This window comes from Oncorhynchus gorbuscha, linkage group LG02 (assembly GCF_021184085.1).
Source record: "Oncorhynchus gorbuscha isolate QuinsamMale2020 ecotype Even-year linkage group LG02, OgorEven_v1.0, whole genome shotgun sequence".
Classification (NCBI taxonomy): domain Eukaryota; kingdom Metazoa; phylum Chordata; class Actinopteri; order Salmoniformes; family Salmonidae; genus Oncorhynchus; species Oncorhynchus gorbuscha.
The window spans coordinates 99099324-99117554 of NC_060174.1; the positions used below are offsets into that span (position 1 = coordinate 99099324).

The window sequence follows — 18231 nt, forward strand, 5'->3', positions numbered from 1 at the left end:
AGAATGCAAGTCCTTTGTACTGCAAAACTGGTTCTGCACCATTTAAAGTGCTATGGGTAAGAACATTGGCTTGACCCAGTAGTGATGTAGTTGTCCCAGAGTTCTAGTGACATGTTCTGGGGATTTAGATGTATATGTCTATTATTTTGAAAGCTAAATGTTGAACAATACGATTTAATATATTGTATAGATCAATAAAAACAAAGAAGGCTATTAAAATAGTTTTTTTTCTTATAGTATAGCTCTAATGTGTGTCCCCTCTAATTGTACCTTTATTTAACTAGGCATGTTAGTTAAGAACAAATTCTTATTTTCAATGACATCCTCGGAACATTGGGATAACTGCCTTATTCAGGGGCAGAACTACAGATGTTTACCTTGTCAGCTCAGGATTTAGGCTTGCAAACTTTCGGTTACTAGTCCAACGCGCTAACCACTAGGCTACCTGCCACCCATTAAAAAGATATACTTACTATACAAGGTCCTTGAGCATTCTCTTCAGGGGAAAACTGTTATTGGGGAAGGGGTCTGTATTAATGAAAATTATTAGCTAATCACACCTTTTTAGTATGTCATAAATTTGAGGATTCCATTGATCATTCGGTGAGTCTGAATCCAAAGTGTCATTTAGTTTTAGTCAATTTAAATGAAGGGAAATTACGTTGTGAGCAAAATTATTAATTATATCACTTTAATGGATTGACAACCTTGGATCTGAGCATTTGTGGTCTCCATTTCAGAAAATCCTAATTTACAGTACCAGAATGTCTCATCGGTGTTACCATCATTGGTGCAACTACTCCTACTGGTCGCACAATGTTATTATAAGGGTAAACAAAAAGTTATTAAAGCTACCATATTAGTCGATTTAGTATGGAAAGATGTACCCAAATACAGTATATATATAAAAAATACAAATTAAAAAATCTTCCCAGAATGGCATGTCCAAATGTCACCGTAATTCAAGAACGACCCAGGCAAGACAGTAGCTCTTTGTTTAAAGTTGCTGCTTGGTCAGATGCCATGGAGTTCGGAGAACGAAGGATTCTGGCTGGTGCACTCTGAAACTTTTGGCAAACTCTCAATTCCATCTCCCTTTCTCTCTATCTCCCCTGCTCTCACCCCACCTCCCTTTCTCTCACCCCACCTCCCTTTCTCTCTATCTCGCCTGCTCTCACCCCACCTCCCTTTCTCTCTAATGCCTCTGCTCTCACCCCACCTCCCTTTCTCTCACCCCACCTCCCTTTCTCTCTATTTCGCCTGCTCTCACCCCACCTCCCTTTCTCTCTAATGCCTCCGCTCTCACCCCACCTCCCTTTCTCTCACCCCACCTCCCTTTCTCTCTAATGCCTCCGCTCTCACCCCACCTCCCTTTCTCTCTAATGCCTCCGCTCTCACCCCACCTCCCTTTCTCTCACCCCACCTCCCTTTCTCTCTATCTCGCCTGCTCTCACCCCACCTCCCTTTCTCTCACCCCACCTCCCTTTCTCTCACCCCACCTCCCTTTCTCTCACCCCACCTCCCTTTCTCTCACCCCACCTCCCTTTCTCTCACCCACCTCCCTTTCTCTCACCCCACCTCCCTTTCTCTCACACCACCTCCCTTTCTCTCTAATGCCTCCGCTCTCACCCCACCTCACTTTCTCTCACCCCATCTCCCTTTCTCTCACCCAACCTCCCTTTCTCTCACCCCACCTCCCTTTCTCTCACACCACCTCCCTTTCTCTCAAATGCCTCCGCTCTCACCCCACCTCACTTTCTCTCACCCCACCTCCCTTTCTCTCACCCAACCTCCCTTTCTCTCACCCCACCTCCCTTTCTCTCAACCCAACTCCCTTTCTCTCACCCCACCTCCCTTTCTCTCACACCACCTCCCTTTCTCTCTAATGCCTCCGCTCTCACCCCACCTCACTTTCTCTCACCCCAACTCCCTTTCTCTCACCCAACCTCCCTTTCTCTCACCCCACCTCCCTTTCTCTCAAACCAACTCCCTTTCTCTCACCCCACCTCCCTTTTCTCTAACTTAAAGTGTTGAAGTGTGTGTTTCTCTTGCGTTGAAGTCTTCCTGTCACACTTGGATCGCTGGGCCCTGAAATACCAGTGCAGGATGGCTTTCGCAATCTCCAGGTCTAAATGTCAGGGTCACATTTCTAAACAACGTGCACTTGCCATTTCCGCCCATCTGAGCGTGCATTCCTGCAGACCTGCACATGTCCCGTAGGAAAACACAGAATGATCTCTCTTCCAATCCCCTGACCTCACAAATCGTTGAGGCACTTTTGTTTGACTCTCTCTCTCCAGTCCATGTCATTTGTATGCACAACTAGTAGAGAGGGGAAGAGGGAGAGGGGGATGAGTACTGCACCAGATGTGGAAAGGACTTTTGCAATATGTCATCCAAACTGCAAGGGGACGTTTACTTCAACCAAATCAACATGGATGAGTTTACTTGGGAAATGTGCAGACAGGTCTGTTCCAGTCACAGCATGGACTGACTGACTGGACAAAATGGCTGCTGAACATGAGAAACACCAAGCAAAGAAAAAAGCAACAAACAAATAGAAGGATCAACGGATGTTATGTCGAAGTTGGACAAGGTGATGGGTATCTGTTTGATGGTCCAACTGTGTGTCTGCTGTGGCTGTGACTCCCAGAATGGTGTGGCCTTACTTTGGCATGCACAGAACAATGTCCTCTATAGCTGGAGGGCTGGTAACACACTTCTGTTGAAAGAAGGGCTTTGCTATCACCAGCAGGCACTACAGCATAATAGTAAGAACATTTCAATTATAGACTTGTAACACTATAAACAAGATTACAGATAATTACAAGGACAATCATATTATTGTTGATGATAATATATTAGCTAGATAATAATATTAAGCCATAAGGCTTAGGGGAGGGGTGTGGAATATTGACAATATACCACAGCTAAGTAAAAACAAAACTAGTATATTGGCCATATACCACAAACCCCTGAGGTACCTTGTTGCTATTATAAACTGGTTACCAACATAATTACAAAAGTAAAACATGTTTTTGGGGGGTCATAACTGTGGTATATATCACAGCTTTCAGCCAATCAGAATCCAGGAGCCAAAGTACCCAGTTTATAATAGAGTATATAGTATGAGAATGATACTACCAGAGTAAGGATAAACCTGAATCAAAGCTATAGGAACCGGTACTGTACACAATGTAGTCAGAGCCATAAGTGTTCTTTTCTTCTTCTTCGTTTCGTCATGTCACTTATACAGATATTTTCACAGCTTTGATCATAATGGGATTTAGGAAGTCCTGTACATGGGAGCTATCGGCAACAAAGCACAGCCATTCCAACCTGCAGAGTGAGAATATGCTGTTTGACGGAGTGTGACGACCTTACTCTCAACATTGTGCATTGACTGACACTTCCTAAGAACTCAGCCATGAAACAGTGTGGTTAGCTAAGATAATACGACACCTACCAGCGACAGCATTACCTTTTCCCATATCCTATGTCTGTGAGAGGGGTGTTTTTTTCACTTGCTGCCATATAAAATTCCTGAGCTGATGTGTAGTTTTGGGCCTGGCAGAGCGGGGGGGGGGGGGGGGGGGGGGGTGACAGCAGTGGTGTGGAATACACACATGGTGGTGGTGTGGGAGGGAGCGCAGTGCAGGGTGGGGAGATGACAAACAGGCAGGTTTGTCTCAGATCTCACCTACTCTAACAGACAGGCCCCAGTGCCACAGGCTGCAGCGGAAGCCCCAGCTCAGCCAGAAGTCAACTCAGCTTCTCACTCATCTCCCCCAGGTGCTTACAGGTAACACTCAGGACACAGGGCCCTGCCTTGCCTGGAGGGGAAACGACACAGGTGGGCCTGGGGGGGGGTGTTCACACACACAATTTACAAGGACAACAACCTTTCACGTTGCCTTTTCTTTTCCAAATAGAGGAAAACATTTTCTCAGCATGGGTTTTTCTTACTTACAGTAACTCACTGCCAAGACTAATCCTTGGCTTTAATTGGTTGAGGATATTATTCATTGCATTTGACCAGTGCATGCTTCTGTCTAAGTAGATGAAGGAAATATCTGAATATTTATTTTATTTAACCTTTATTTAACTAGGCAATTCAGTTTAGAACAAATTCTTATTTACAATGATGACCTACCCCAGCCAAACCCAGACAACACTGGGCTAATTGTGTACTACCCTACGGGACTCCCAATCACAGCCAGAATTGAACCAGGGTCCATAGTGACACATTGAGATACAGTGCCTTAGACCAATGCGCCACTCGGGAGCCCCAGTGTTACTTACTGTAATATGTTATGTCAGTAAATGTAGGGTCAGGCTGCTTCTTCTGGCCTGAATTGGAGTGTGGCTTACCACTGTTCCATAGGAGAATAATACAATTTAAACTAAAAGGAAGGGAATTCATTCAAATGAAACAGTGAAAACCACTAACTGTCCTGATTTAACATGATTAACAGTTTTAATTTGGTCCTCTGCGAGCGAACGGGAAACAGGCTATTTCTGGCCCACTTTTTCATTTTTTTAAACTTTCAACCATAGCTCTCCCGCCCCAGATCAACAAAATGACAAACTAAGTCTTGTAACTATGGAAACAGAACTCTCATTGGTAGCTTTAACACTTAACCATGTTCCACCAAGCTGAAAGGACATGGCAGAAAGACAGAGAATGTACTGATATGTGTCCTGTCTGTCTAAGAGTTTGGTTTGTGTATGATTCAAGTAGAGGACAATCAGTAAAATAAGACACCACAACATGTTTATATTTAACAATATATATTTCCAATGTCAATGTACATTCCATTTCGACATGAGCTTTCTTCACAAACACAGGTTGGCATCTAAATAAATACTATATAAAATAGAACTTCAAAATAAATATATCTATAAAGGGAAACTTTTATATGGGAGATTTGTTCATTTTGTTATAGTTAAACAAAACAAAAGCACAGAGCTAATATTTCTGCAACATTGACATTGCAAAGGCAAAGACATTGAATAGCAGGAGCCAGCAGTTTTGAAGGTTATTTTGATTGAGTTGAAGATAATTCTAGTGGCCACAAGTGTAACACAAAATGGACTTTAAGTCACAGCATTCTACCAAAATAAAAGGATTCATTATTGAGTTGTCATGGTTGGTGATTATTCAATACCTTAACAGGCCACCAAACAATGTAGTTTGGGGCTAAGGATTTTACCCAAGCCACAGTGTGACAGAGCAGAAAAAGACAGAGAAGCAAAAGACATCCACTATTAAACGAGATGGAATGGAACATAGCTTTACAGTTCTCTTTTCCTCATGGTGCTTTTGACACGTTTATGGACAGCAGCTGTACTTGTAAATCAAGACCAGGGTACTTGTCAATCAAGACCAGGGTATTTGTTAATCAAGGCCGGGGTATTTGTCAATCAAGACCAGGGTATTTGTCAATCAAGGCCAGGGTATTTGTCAATCAAGACCAGGGTACTTGTCAATCAAGACCAGGGTATTTGTTAATCAAGACCAGGGTATTTGTCAATCAAGGCCAGGGTATTTGTCAATCAAGGCCAGGGTATTTGTCATTCAAGGCCAGGGTATTTGTCAATCAAGGCCAGGGTATTTGTCATTCAAGGCCAGGGTATTTGTCAATCAAGGCCAGGGTATTTGTTAATTAAGGCCAGGGTATTTGTCAATTAAGGCCAGGGTATTTGTCAATCAAGGCCAGGGTATTTGTCAATCAAGGCCAGGGTATTTGTCAATCAAGGCCAGGGTATTTGTCAGTCAAGGCCAGGGTATTTGTCAATCAAGGCCAGGGTATTTGTCAATCGAGGCCAGGATATTTGTTAATCGAGGCCAGGGTATTTGTCAATCAAGGCCAGTGTATTTGTCAATCAAGGCCAGGGTATTTGTCAATCAAGGCCAGGGTATTTGTCAATCAAGGCCAGGGTATTTGTCAATCAAGGCCAGGGTATTTGTCAATCAAGGCCAGGGTATTTGTTAATCAAGGCCAGGGTATTTGTCAATCAAGGCCAAGGTATTTGTTAATCAAGGCCAAGGTATTTGTCAATCAAGGCCAGTGTATTTGTCAATCAAGGCCAGGGTATTTGTCAATCAAGGCCAGGGTATTTGTTAACCAAGGCCAGGGTATTTGTCAATCAAGGCCAGGGTATTTGTTAATCAAGGCCAGGGTATTTGTTAATCAAGGCCAGGGTATTTGTCAATCAAGGCCAGGGTATTTGTTAATCAAGGCCAGGGTATTTGTCAATCAAGGCCAGGGTATTTGTTAATCAAGGCCAGGGTATTTGTCAATCAAGGCCAGGGTATTTCTCAATCAAGGCCAGGGTATTTGTCAATCAAGGCCAGGGTATTTGTTAATCAAGGCCAGGGTATTTGTCAATCAAGGCCAGGGTATTTGTTAATCAAGGCCAGGGTATTTGTTAATCAAGGCCAGGGTATTTGTTAATCAAGGCCAGGGTATTTGTTAGTCAAGGCCAGGGTATTTGTTAATCAAGGCCAGGGTATTTGTTAATCAAGGCCAGGGTATTTGTCGGCCAAATTGGGGAGGGAAAAAAAGTTGTGACACTGTGTAAGTACAAACAGGGGGAAATGGGTTGATCCGGATAGGCCAACAATTGTATTCCTTCAGTGGATTCAATGATTGTTTCCACAGTTGCAGGGGCACTGAAGAACTGGGAATTAACTTCGCCTCTATCCGCTAAAGAGGCATGAATAGCATAAACAGAGGTATTTTTTACTGAGGGGCACACTTTTCTAAATCAAGTGCTTATGATAATAAGACCTGTCTTCCCCCCTCCCTCTTCCCCTCAAACTCAAATCTTTACCCTCAAAATATATATCTATATATCTATCTATGTTTTGTATTGTAGTTATAATGTACCATGCAGTTTTTCAAGGACATTTAAAACTATGTACAACAACATATCACCTGCATAGGTCTATTTCTATAAAATAGGTCTATTTCTATAACATAGGTCTATTTCTATAACATAGGTCTATTTCTATAATATATTGTCACCACATCAACAAATATTCCCTGGCTTTGTCAGTCAGAACATAATTCCCCATTTTGGCACCTTCCCTTGGATTGAATTGCAAACATTTGAAAATAATATTGCCTTATACATTCAAGACTAAGAACAGTGTTTTTTTCCTGTATGTTTTCTGCTTTGTGCAACAAGACAAGTACAAAAATGTAAAAGAGGCGGGCCCTAATGTTAGTGGGGGACCTCAGAACCGACGTGACAGAAATGTGTAGATTATGCAACGATGGCATCCCTTTATGCCAAACTGAAGCATAAAAAAGGACACAGCACCTTTAAGAGCAATTGCCCTCTGACAATTTGGCGAGTGCATAACAAATATGATCCCTAAGACAGCTAAACAAGCTATACTAAACTCCTTTGGCAAAGTCATTGGTACTCCATGCAAGCCGCAAAAATAGATTGAGAAAATAAAGATAAATAATATTTCTAACAGACGAAAAACTCAACACTGCAGCAAAAATTATGAGAATTTCTTAATTCCATTATTTTACTTTTAGATGTGTGTGTATTGTTAGATTTTGCTGCACTGTTGGAGCTAGGAACACAAGTATTTTGCTAAACCCGCAATAACATCTGCTAGATATGTGTATGCGACCAATAAAATTTGATTTGATACAATGTGGACTCAAAGTAGTTCACAGGGTAATGTAAAATACATTAAGCATTGATACTTAATACTGTGCTTCAGTACATCATAAGGGGTTTGCGTCATCTAAAAAGGTTGTTCAAGTGGCAGGTTTGATTTAACTAAGGCTGGCTAGATATGCTACAGCTTCACTTGACCTCTTTCTGAAAACGCTACACTCCAGAAAATTTTCAAAACGGTTTTTCAGCTATCCCCATAAGATAACTATTTTTGGTCCCAGGGAGAACCCTTTTGGTTCCACGTAAAACCCTTTGGTTCCATGTAAAACCCACTGTGGAAAGGGTCCTACATGGAACCCAACATGTTTCTACCTTGAACCAAAAAGGGTTCTTCAAAGGGTTCTCCTTTGGGGACAGCCCAAAAAAAAAAACGTTTAGGTTCTGGATAGCACCTTTTTTTCTAAGACTGTATTTTCCCTCCATTTCCTCTCTTAACTTACTCTTCCTAAATAATTCACAATTGCCCTTTTGCCCTTTTGAAACTGTTCTTTGCCTATTGTGCAAAGTGAAGTCAACTAGGCTAATGGCAGTTTTTACGTGCTAGACCAAATTCTCCTGATGAGGAACGATCCCTGAGGAGGTTTTTCTACAACACATCCACGTCGAGCACTGGGGTTAACCACTACGTCACATCATGCAGGGCATGACGTGCAATTATTCTGAAGTGATTGGTAAAAGCTGGGTTTAAAAAATCCCCTCAAAGAAATGGAAAGTGATCAAGTCAGGCAATCCTAAACACTATTTTTCTCTCAGTTGTGGTATGACCTTACATATCAGACGGGCAAAGACACACGACTTTACCTCTCACTTTTCCACCTTGACATAACGAGCTCAACATCAAGCTAGCAACAGGAAGGCTTGTATGGGAATGAAACATTTCATATATGGGGGAGAGTGGGTGGCTGTTTCAGTTGAAGTATCCTTTACTACCCAAAAGGAAATCAACAGTTTGCATAAACAGAGGGAAACTGCTTTGGAGCAGGCTTCTTTTTTGTGTGTTTTTTTTTGGAGAACAACAACTGGGGTCCAATGTGTCATAGAGTAGCTAGCTATGATGAAGCTGGAAATTCAGAGCAGTATAGAGGGATAATGAATTGTGCCTTCAGCCGTTTTAGAAACAAAATCTGCCAGTCTGTTATACTTATAAAGATGGGTTCTGAGGCAAGCAGTTGTCTAGGACAACCAATTGAGCTGACAGACCTATTCTGACTTGTGTGGAATAACATCACTCGAACCAAGAAGGACAAGTGTAAACCCTTTCGTAAGTACCATGGTTTTCTGGAAGTCCTCCAGTGGGTAGGGGTTGGTGGGATTGTCCTATCCAGAGGGTATTGATAAGGCAACAGCCAATGACTATCATGAGGCCTGTTTCTCTTGGTCTGCAGCCTTGGCCTCCATGCTCTTACAGGCCTGCTGGAAGTTCTTGCAGCGGCAGCCCGGACGGCTGGTTTTGTCATAGCACTTCTGCGACAGTTTGACACAGCCCATGGTGGGCAGGTAGCACACCAGACAGGGCAGCACCAGGGACATGGCTGCCATGAAGGACCAGCGCGCACAGCAGTTAGACTGGTGGCAGGAGCACGGGCGGTCGGCGCAAGATCCCTCATCATCCTCATCCTCTGTGCAGTGGTAGAAAATGGCCTTGACCAGGCACATGCAGGTGGCTGAGTCCACCAGGCTCTGCACTGAGCACAGGCACTCCTGGTTACACACCCAGCACGAGGGCAGGGTCCGGGGCAGGGTGCACTCCGTACAGCGGCACTTCCCACAAATCTCACACAGCAACATGTGCTTCTTGTCAACCGTTGCAGCCCCCAGGGCAGCAGTTTTTAGATCCAGGGGCTTTGAGGTGAGCACCTTGGGCCCGCAGCAGGGGGTCCTGGTGGTGACTACCGTGGAGTTGTGGTCCACCACAGGGGTGGGGGCTGCGTGGTCCAGCAGCCTCTGCTCTGACGAGGTGCTGCTGCTGCTGCTGATGGAGCTGGGCCGCCCGCTGAAGGTTATCCAGGGGTGTGTGGTGGCGTTGTGAGGGTTGCAGCGCGCCAGTTGGGGGAGGTGGGGGGCCCCTAGCAGTGCCTCGTGGGGCACCCTGTTGACAGCCTTCTGGTTGAGGGGTTGCTGGGAGACCACAGCGGGACTGTCAATATAGTCATTTTCCACATGAGAGGACTTCATCTGGTCGATTGGGAAGATGGTGAGCGGGTGCTGTAGCCTTCCATACGGAACCATACGCAATGGCTGGGATATAATGGAGGAAGACACTCCAGGGATGTGGTGGGGAACCCTCGACTCCATCTGTGTGGTTGTGTCCCTCATACAGAAAACAGAGAGCTCAACATCTAGCAGTCCTGCAGAAACATAGAGACAACAGTCAGCCTCCTGGAATGGCTACCCTACTTACAGATGTAGGATCTTAATTTGAGCAGTTTGCTACAGCAGGAAAATAATCCTGCAGCAACAGGAAATGTGAATTATTATGTGGATTATAATTAATGGACATTTTTGTAGTTGTTGATAGATGTTTTGTTAGGGCAAATCAAGTGGAAATGACAAACTTTAGATGTATTTTTACATTGCTTTGCAGGCAAATTCTCAGCAACAAAAAAGTGATCAAATGATGAACCTACAGCTGTACCCATCTAACACAAGGCTCTTAGTCAGTGGTTGTCCAAGACGTGAGTCAGCATAGAGTATATATTCTCAACAATGACTCATAGCAACCGATTGTACTGATGACAGTTACATTCAGAGAACGTCCTGTATCAGTTTATAATGAATATTAACAAGCACATTATTTATATATTTATATATAAACATTCTAATAATACCTGGTATTCAAATGCAATAAAATCCACATTATGTTGCGCATTAATATGTCATTTACCCAATTCATGTTCAACACTTTCTCAAACGACAAAATACCACAACGTCAACATTAATTGCAAGACATGAATGCAATAACAAATAAAGCAGATGTCAAATTATATTCAGAAGAAGGGGGGCCCTATAGACCAGAATGAGTCTTTAACACATGACTTCAAGTGCTATAAACACATTCACCAAAGAACCATTGATGAAATAGATATAGCTTTTTTTATGTTTGATGACTAGACAAAAATGTAATGTATCGCATTGTTGATTTTATTGCATTTGGTCGGTGTTAATTTCTCCTTAAAGGTTGTAGGGCACGGTTCCCCAATAGGTGGCATGCGGGACAAAATCAACTCTCGCTGTTGATTTTATTTGCTGCCCCAAGTTTTCTGAGCAAAATATATGTACTTTTTTTTGATGGGCATAAAAGACTGTAAAATCATCAGGAAATTTCCTCAATGTGATTTCAATTTAGATAATCTGTTCCCAAGTATTCCGACGTATAAATATAGACATGTGTGATCGTATCCTAATGTAATCAATGTTGGACAGTATTCTGTTTTTGTCAAATTATATATCTGTTTGGAATTATTGTGGTCAATTTGCAGCGTAAAAATGATTCATAACTATGATGCTGTGAGTAGAAAACTAACAAGTATTCTCCATAGTGACAAATAACATGTTCCTCTTTACCCATCCTATCTTTACAAGAATCGGACACTAGTTTTGGGATATTACTCTGCATGCGCCAAAAGAGACATAGTTCCATGCCCCATCATCACTCTTAAAAAGGAAGAAACCCAGAATTAGTAGGTAGACTATAATGGCACCAAGTAAGCAGGTTGACGTTTCTTGGGATGAATCCTGTCCTGGAGGCAGAGATGAGCGGTTTGAGCCAGGTGCGAAGTCAAAATTGGCTATTTCGTTTTTTTTTAATCATGAAAACAAAAGTGAGCTTGTCGGTCTTAATTTAATTTAAGGTTAAGCATGAAGTTAGCAGTGTGGTTAAGTTTAGGTTTAAAACTATGACTTCGTGGCTGTGCCAGCTAGTGACCACGCTGCAGAGCTGCTTCCAGGACAAGATTCGTCCCAATAAATGCCAACATGCCCTATTTAATGACCCAATAGTCATACAGGGCACAACAGTTACTACTTAGTAGTTACTTTATAGTAGACACTATAATGTAGTGTGGTAGACTACATACCTACCACTCTAGCTGGCAGACATGATAAATTATAAAGAAATTCATTACATTTTTGATAAGATTATCAGGTAATTTGCCACAGTAATAATCACGGAACCTGAAAATAGTGAGCAAAATGCTGCGTCTCTCCGACCTGCAAATACTCCTGATCACCAGAACCAGTGAATCCAGAGACCGTAGGTAGGTAGGTTACAGTGTCTCCCTCCTCCCTCCCCTCAGCGTCTGTGAATTAAGTTAATATAGCCGGAGGCGACACGTCATTGGAAATAGAAAATAAACGTAAAATCTGACTAAATATTTATCGAGACATGATGATAACATTTCATTCGACAAGTGATTCACAATAGCAAATTCTACAGAACATATAGGCTATGGCGTCTTAAAATGATATATATTTTTACGCGCAAGTGGCTATAGTGTGGGCTATTGGTTTATGAAAGGAGGGTGGCAGTTTAGACCAAAACGCTACTTATTTTTATTGGACAAACGGTTTATTTTAAAACGGAGAGTTATTTAAAGGAACAGATGACAAAACCACCTGGCATATGCATATAATGTGCCAGCTCAAACGCTGCAGAGAAGCGTCACGCAACCAGCCCCGATAATGCGAATGATCACCAGCAAGAGGCAAAGACACAACGAGTCCGTAACTAATAGCCTACGTTAGGCTGTTGTTTTTAACCGCAACATAGATGTGTATAAACGGCTTATAACGCTTTAAAAATGAACGAGGTAAAACAAAAATCAGCATTTAGGCTCTTTTATTTAATCTGCTCTCATTATTACTTCTCTCTTGTCCACAACCTTGCTACAGTAGCATCCATGGTTAAATATTGACACAAAGTACAAATACGGGAACAGCTTGGTTGCAAGAGAGAAAAATAAATGTTCAGCGCACCCAAGCAATCCACAAAATTGATGTGCACACCAGTATTCGAAATTATTTAACCAAAAATGTGAGGCTACTAGGGTTTATGTATCCCATGTCGAAAACGTCATTATAAATCCGATAGAATAACTTACTTTTCCAGACTAGCAGCGCATTTCTCCGTTGAGCTCGAAGACTGCATGTATATTCCAAAGATATTTCTCCCAAGTAAAGAAAAAACACTAAGTCCAAAAATTATTGAACACTATCCACTCGATGCTTACTGCAGTGAGGACACGGTCTTTTTGATACGATGTTGCAACTACATGGGGAAATTGGTTTTTATGAATGGGAGGGTAAAGAACGTACTGCGCAGATGCCTTGACATGTTTTTTTTGTGAATGGGAGGGCACAACGTCTCAGAGCTCAAATGCGGGGGTTACGTTTTTATGAATGGGAGGACTCAGAATTTCATTGCGCAAGCGTGATACCAAGAGTTCATGAATGGAAGAATTGGGAGGTTTTTGTCACAAGGGCGATGTCAGAGAGGATTACATGAATGAGCCGTCTATGGGCCTCACACCATGCTGCTTCTTTATTCAACGAGTCACTCATTCATGATTCCGACCTGAAAATGAATGCTAATTTCCGAATATGTAAACCTCGTGTCAGGGGCATCTTGACCATTTTGAATTGTGCAATGGGAAATAATAACATTAAGAACATAAATATTTGATGTAGGTATATGCCTCGTCTTTATATGGTAAACTATTGTTGTGTAAAGAAGGTAAAGCTAAATGAAAGAACTATTAGCATATGGAGAGCCGCCTGGCCTAAAATGTAAGTAAAATGCTATGTAGAATCAAAGCTTTGCTCCAAACTGAAAACATGTAGGCTAAATGACTGTTTGCTCAACCTAGATCGTGGCATATCGGCTACTAACAGGGTATTATATTATTACACACTTGTAGTCCTATATTGTGGATCACGATTCAAAGAAGATCGAAATGGTGGCATTTGCTGTTGTTTTACCTCTTGTGTTTATATGTATTTACATTTACGAATAATAGGGTGTTGCTTTCTCCATTTGCTGCAGTTTGAGTCGAGTCCTTGCACAGTAAAATGCAGTTTTGATTTGAGTTTATGACACCAAACTGAAACACAACCAGCGTGATGGCAGGCATGATTCACAAAATAGTAGGATGTTGTTGATTTGTACCGAAACCACAAGAAGGAAAATTAGTGTGAATTTCCCTTTTAACAACCCACTGTCTGCCCTTCCCCCACGGATAGCGTTCAGCTCCCAACTTGTGTATTCAATGCTGTCAAAGGTTAAACGTCTCCCACTACATTAGCACATATTTCAATGACAACCTCACCTTCACTTTAACACTACCAAATTGTAATTGTTTGTAAGGAAGTGTTCAAGGGCACATAATTAGGCAATGGTTTGTATTTCTTTAATGCAACTGAGACCATGCGGCATTTGGGAAATAGCTGCAGTTTCTGTAAGATGTGAATACACACTTAGATAAATCTCCTGCCCAGTCTGCAATCTTTTCTATTCAGTGCTGATGACCACACATTGCAACAAGGATGAACACTTAGGAAATAAGGGATGGCCGTAAGCTTGGCCCCTGGGACGTACAGAGGGCAGTGCGTATGGCCCAGTACATCACTGGGGACAAGCTTCCTGGCATCCTGTACCTATGTACCAGGCGGTGTCAGAGGAAGCCCCTAAAAATTGTCAATGACTCCAGCCACCCCAGTCATAGACTGTTCTCTCTGCTACCGCACGGCAAGCGGTACCAGAGATCCAAGTCTAGGTCCAAAAGGCTTCTAAAACAGCTTCTACCCTCAAGCCATAAGACTCCTGAACATCTAATCTAATGGCTACCCAGACTATTTCCATTGCTGCCCCCCCCCTCCATGCTGCTGCTATTCTCTGTTATTTTCTATGCATTACCACTTTAACAACTACCTACATGTACTTAATTACATCAACACCGGTGTCCCTGCACATTGACACATTGACTCTGTACCGGTACCCGTGTATATAGCCCTGCTATAGTTATTTACTGCTGCTCTTTAATTATTTGTTATTCTTATCTCTTACTTCTTTAGGTATTTTCTTAAAACTGCATTGTTGGTTAAGGGTTTGTAAGTAAGCATGTCACTGTAAGGTTGTATTCGGCGCATGCGACTAATACGATTTGATTTGAGTTTATGACACCAAACTGTGAAACACAACCCGCGTGATGGCGGGCATGATTCACAAAAGAACAGGATGTTGTTGATTTGTACCGAAACCACAAGAAGGAAAATGAGTGTGAATTTCCCTTTTAACATCCCACTGTCTGCCCTTCCCCCACGGATAGCGTTCAGCTCCTCCCAACTTGTGTATTTAATGCTGTCAAAGGTTAAAAATCTCCACTACATTAGCACAGACTTCGATGACAACTTCACCTTCACTTTAACACTACCAAATTTTAATTGTTTGTAAGGACATGTTCAAGGGCACATATGTAGGCAATGGTTTGTATTTCTTTAATGCAACTGAGACCATGCGGCATTTGGGAAATAGCTGCAGTTTCTGTAAGATGTGAATACACATTTAGATAAATCTCCTGCCCAGTCTGCAATCTTTTCTATTCAGTGCTAATGACCACATTGCAACAAGGATGAACACTTAGGAAATAAGGGTCCTTCAGAGCCTCAATTGTTTCTTTGGGCAGCAGTGGTCACAATCACACATGGAAATCCCTTCCTGCATGGTGGCACCCACAGAGCTCTCTCTCTCTCTCTGCAGCTTTGTGGTTTGCAGGCATGGGTTGCAAAAGCTGCCTGTCTAATTGCAGATTTTTTTTTGCAGCATAATCGTCAAGGCAGTACATGCACAAAATAATATTTCTGCCCTGTTCTTTATGGTCCCTCCCACATCCACATCAAATCAAATCAAATTTTATTTGTCACACATACACATGGTTAGCAGATGTTAATGCGAGTGTAGCGAAATGCTTGTGCTTCTAGTTCCGACAATGCAGTGATAACCAACAAGTAATCTAACTAACAATTCCAAAACTACAGTCTTATACACAGTGTAAGGGGATAAGGAACATGTACATAAGGATATATGAATGAGTGATGGTACAGAGCAGCATACAGTAGATGGTATCGAGTACAGTATATACATATGAGATGAGTGTGTAGACAAAGTAAACAAAGTGGCATAGTTAAAGTGGCTAGTGATACATGTGTTACATAAGGATGCAGTCGATGTTGTAGAGTACAGTATATACATATGTATATGAGATGAATAATGTAGGGTAAGTAACATTATATAAGGTAGCATTGTTTAAAGTGGCTAGTGATATATTTACATCATTTCCCATCAATTCCCATTATTAAAATGGCTGGAGTTGGGTCAGTGTCAATGACAGTGTGTTGGCAGCAGCCACTCAATGTTAGTGGTGGCTATTTAACAGTCTGATGGCCTTGAGATAGAAGCTGTTTTTCAGTCTCTCGGTCCCAGCTTTGATGCACCTGTACTGACCTCGCCTTCTGGATGATAGCGGGGTGAACAGGCAGTGGTTCGGGTGGTTGATGTCCTTGATGATCTTTATGGCCTTCCTGTAACAACGGGTGGTGTAGGTGTCCTGGAGGGCAGGTAGTTTGCCCCCGGTGATGCGTTGTGCAGTCCTCACTACCCTCTGGAGAGCCTTACGGTTGAGGGCGGAGCAGTTGCCGTACCAGGCGGTGATACAGCCCGCCAGGATGCTCTCGATTGTGCATCTGTAGAAGTTTGTGAGTGCTTTTGGTGACAAGCCGAATTTCTTCAGCCTCCTGAGGTTGAATAGGCGCTGCTGCGCCTTCTTCACGACGCTGTCAGTGTGAGTGGACCAATTCAGTTTGTCTGTGATGTGTATGCCGAGGAACTTAAAACTAGCTACCCTCTCCACTACTGTTCCATCGATGTGGATAGGGGGTGTTCCCTCTGCTGTTTCCTGAAGTCCACAATCATCTCCTTAGTTTTGTTGACGTTGAGTGTGAGGTTATTTTCCTGACACCACACTCCAAGGGCCCTCACCTCCTCCCTGTAGGCCGTCTCGTCGTTGTTGGTAATCAAGCCTACCACTGTTGTGTCGTCCTCAAACTTGATGATTGAGTTGGAGGCGTGCGTGGCCACGCAGTCGTGGGTGAACAGGGAGTACAGGAGAGGGCTCAGAACGCACCCTTGTGGGGCCCCCGTGTTGAGGATCAGCGGGGAGGAGATGTTGTTGCCTACCCTCACCACCTGGGGCGGCCCGTCAGGAAGTCCAGTACCCAGTTGCACAGGGCGGGGTCGAGACCCAGGGTCTCGAGCTTGATGACGAGCTTGGAGGGTACTATGGTGTTGAATGCCGAGCTGTAGTCGATGAACAGCATTCTCACATAGGTATTCCTCTTGTCCAGGTGGGTTAGGGCAGTGTGCAGTGTGGTTGAGATTGCATCGTCTGTGGACCTATTTGGGCGGTAAGCAAATTGGAGTGGGTCTAGGGTGTCAGGTAGGGTGGAGGTGATATGGTCCTTGACTAGTCTCTCAAAGCACTTCATGATGACGGAAGTGAGTGCTACGGGGCGGTAGTCGTTTAGCTCAGTTACCTTAGCTTTCTTGGGAACAGGAACAATGGTGGCCCTCTTGAAGCATGTGGGAACAGCAGACTGGTATAGGGATTGATTGAATATGTCCGTAAACACACCGGCCAGCTGGTCTGCGCATGCTCGGAGGGCGCGGCTGGGGATGCCGTCTGGGCCTGCAGCCTTGCGAGGGTTAACACGTTTAAATGTCTTAATCACCTCGGCTGCAGTGAAGGAGAGACTGCATGTTTCCGTTGCAGGCCGTGTCAGTGGCACTGTATTGTCCTCAAAGCGGGCAAAAAAGTTATTTAGTCTGCCTGGGAGCAAGACATCCTGGTCCGTGACTGGGCTGGATTTCATCTTGTAGTCCGTGATTGACTGTAGACCCTGCCACATGCCTCTTGTGTCTGAGCCGTTGAATTGAGATTCCACTTTGTCTCTGTACTGACGCTTAGCTTGTTTGATAGCCTTACGGAGGGAATAGCTGCACTGTTTGTATTCAGTCATGTTGCCAGACACCTTGCCCTGATTAAAAGCAGTGGTTCGCGCTTTCAGTTTCACGCGAATGCTGCCATCAATCCACGGTTTCTGGTTAGGGAATGTTTTTATCGTTGCTATGGGAACGACATCTTCGACGCACGTTCTAATGAACTCGCACACCGAATCAGCGTATTCGTCAATATTCCCATCTGACGCAATACGAAACATGTCCCAATCCACGTGATGGAAGCAGTCTTGGAGTGTAGAGTCAGCTTGGTCTGACCAGCGTTGGACAGACCTCAGCGTGGGAGCCTCTTGTTTTAATTTCTGCCTGTAGGCAGGGATCAGCAAAATGGAGTCGTGGTCAGCTTTTCCGAAAGGGGGCGGGGCAGGGCCTTATATGCGTCGCGGAAGTTAGAGTAACAGTGATCCAAGGTTTTACCACCCCTGGTTGCGCAATCGATATGCTGATAAAATTTAGGGAGT

The 18231-nt window shown here is 43.3% G+C and overlaps 1 protein-coding gene across 1 annotated transcript; it reads right to left on the reverse strand.

Moving 5' to 3' along the window:
- Positions 1-4774: 4774 nt before the first annotated feature.
- Positions 4775-12964, reverse strand: LOC124014123 (protein sprouty homolog 4-like). Its single transcript, XM_046328852.1, has 2 exons — positions 12804-12964; positions 4775-10052 (listed from the first exon to the last, which is right to left on the reverse strand). The coding sequence occupies exon 2, from the start codon at positions 10018-10020 to the stop codon at positions 9061-9063; it is 960 nt and encodes a 319-aa protein (XP_046184808.1). The 5' UTR covers positions 10021-10052; positions 12804-12964; the 3' UTR covers positions 4775-9060.
- Positions 12965-18231: the final 5267 nt, after the last annotated feature.

What these genes read in the sequence shown, in the direction of transcription:
- LOC124014123 (XM_046328852.1), bottom strand. Translation starts at nt 10,020, where the DNA reads ATGAGGGACACAACCACACAGATGGAGTCGAGGGTTCCCCACCACATC.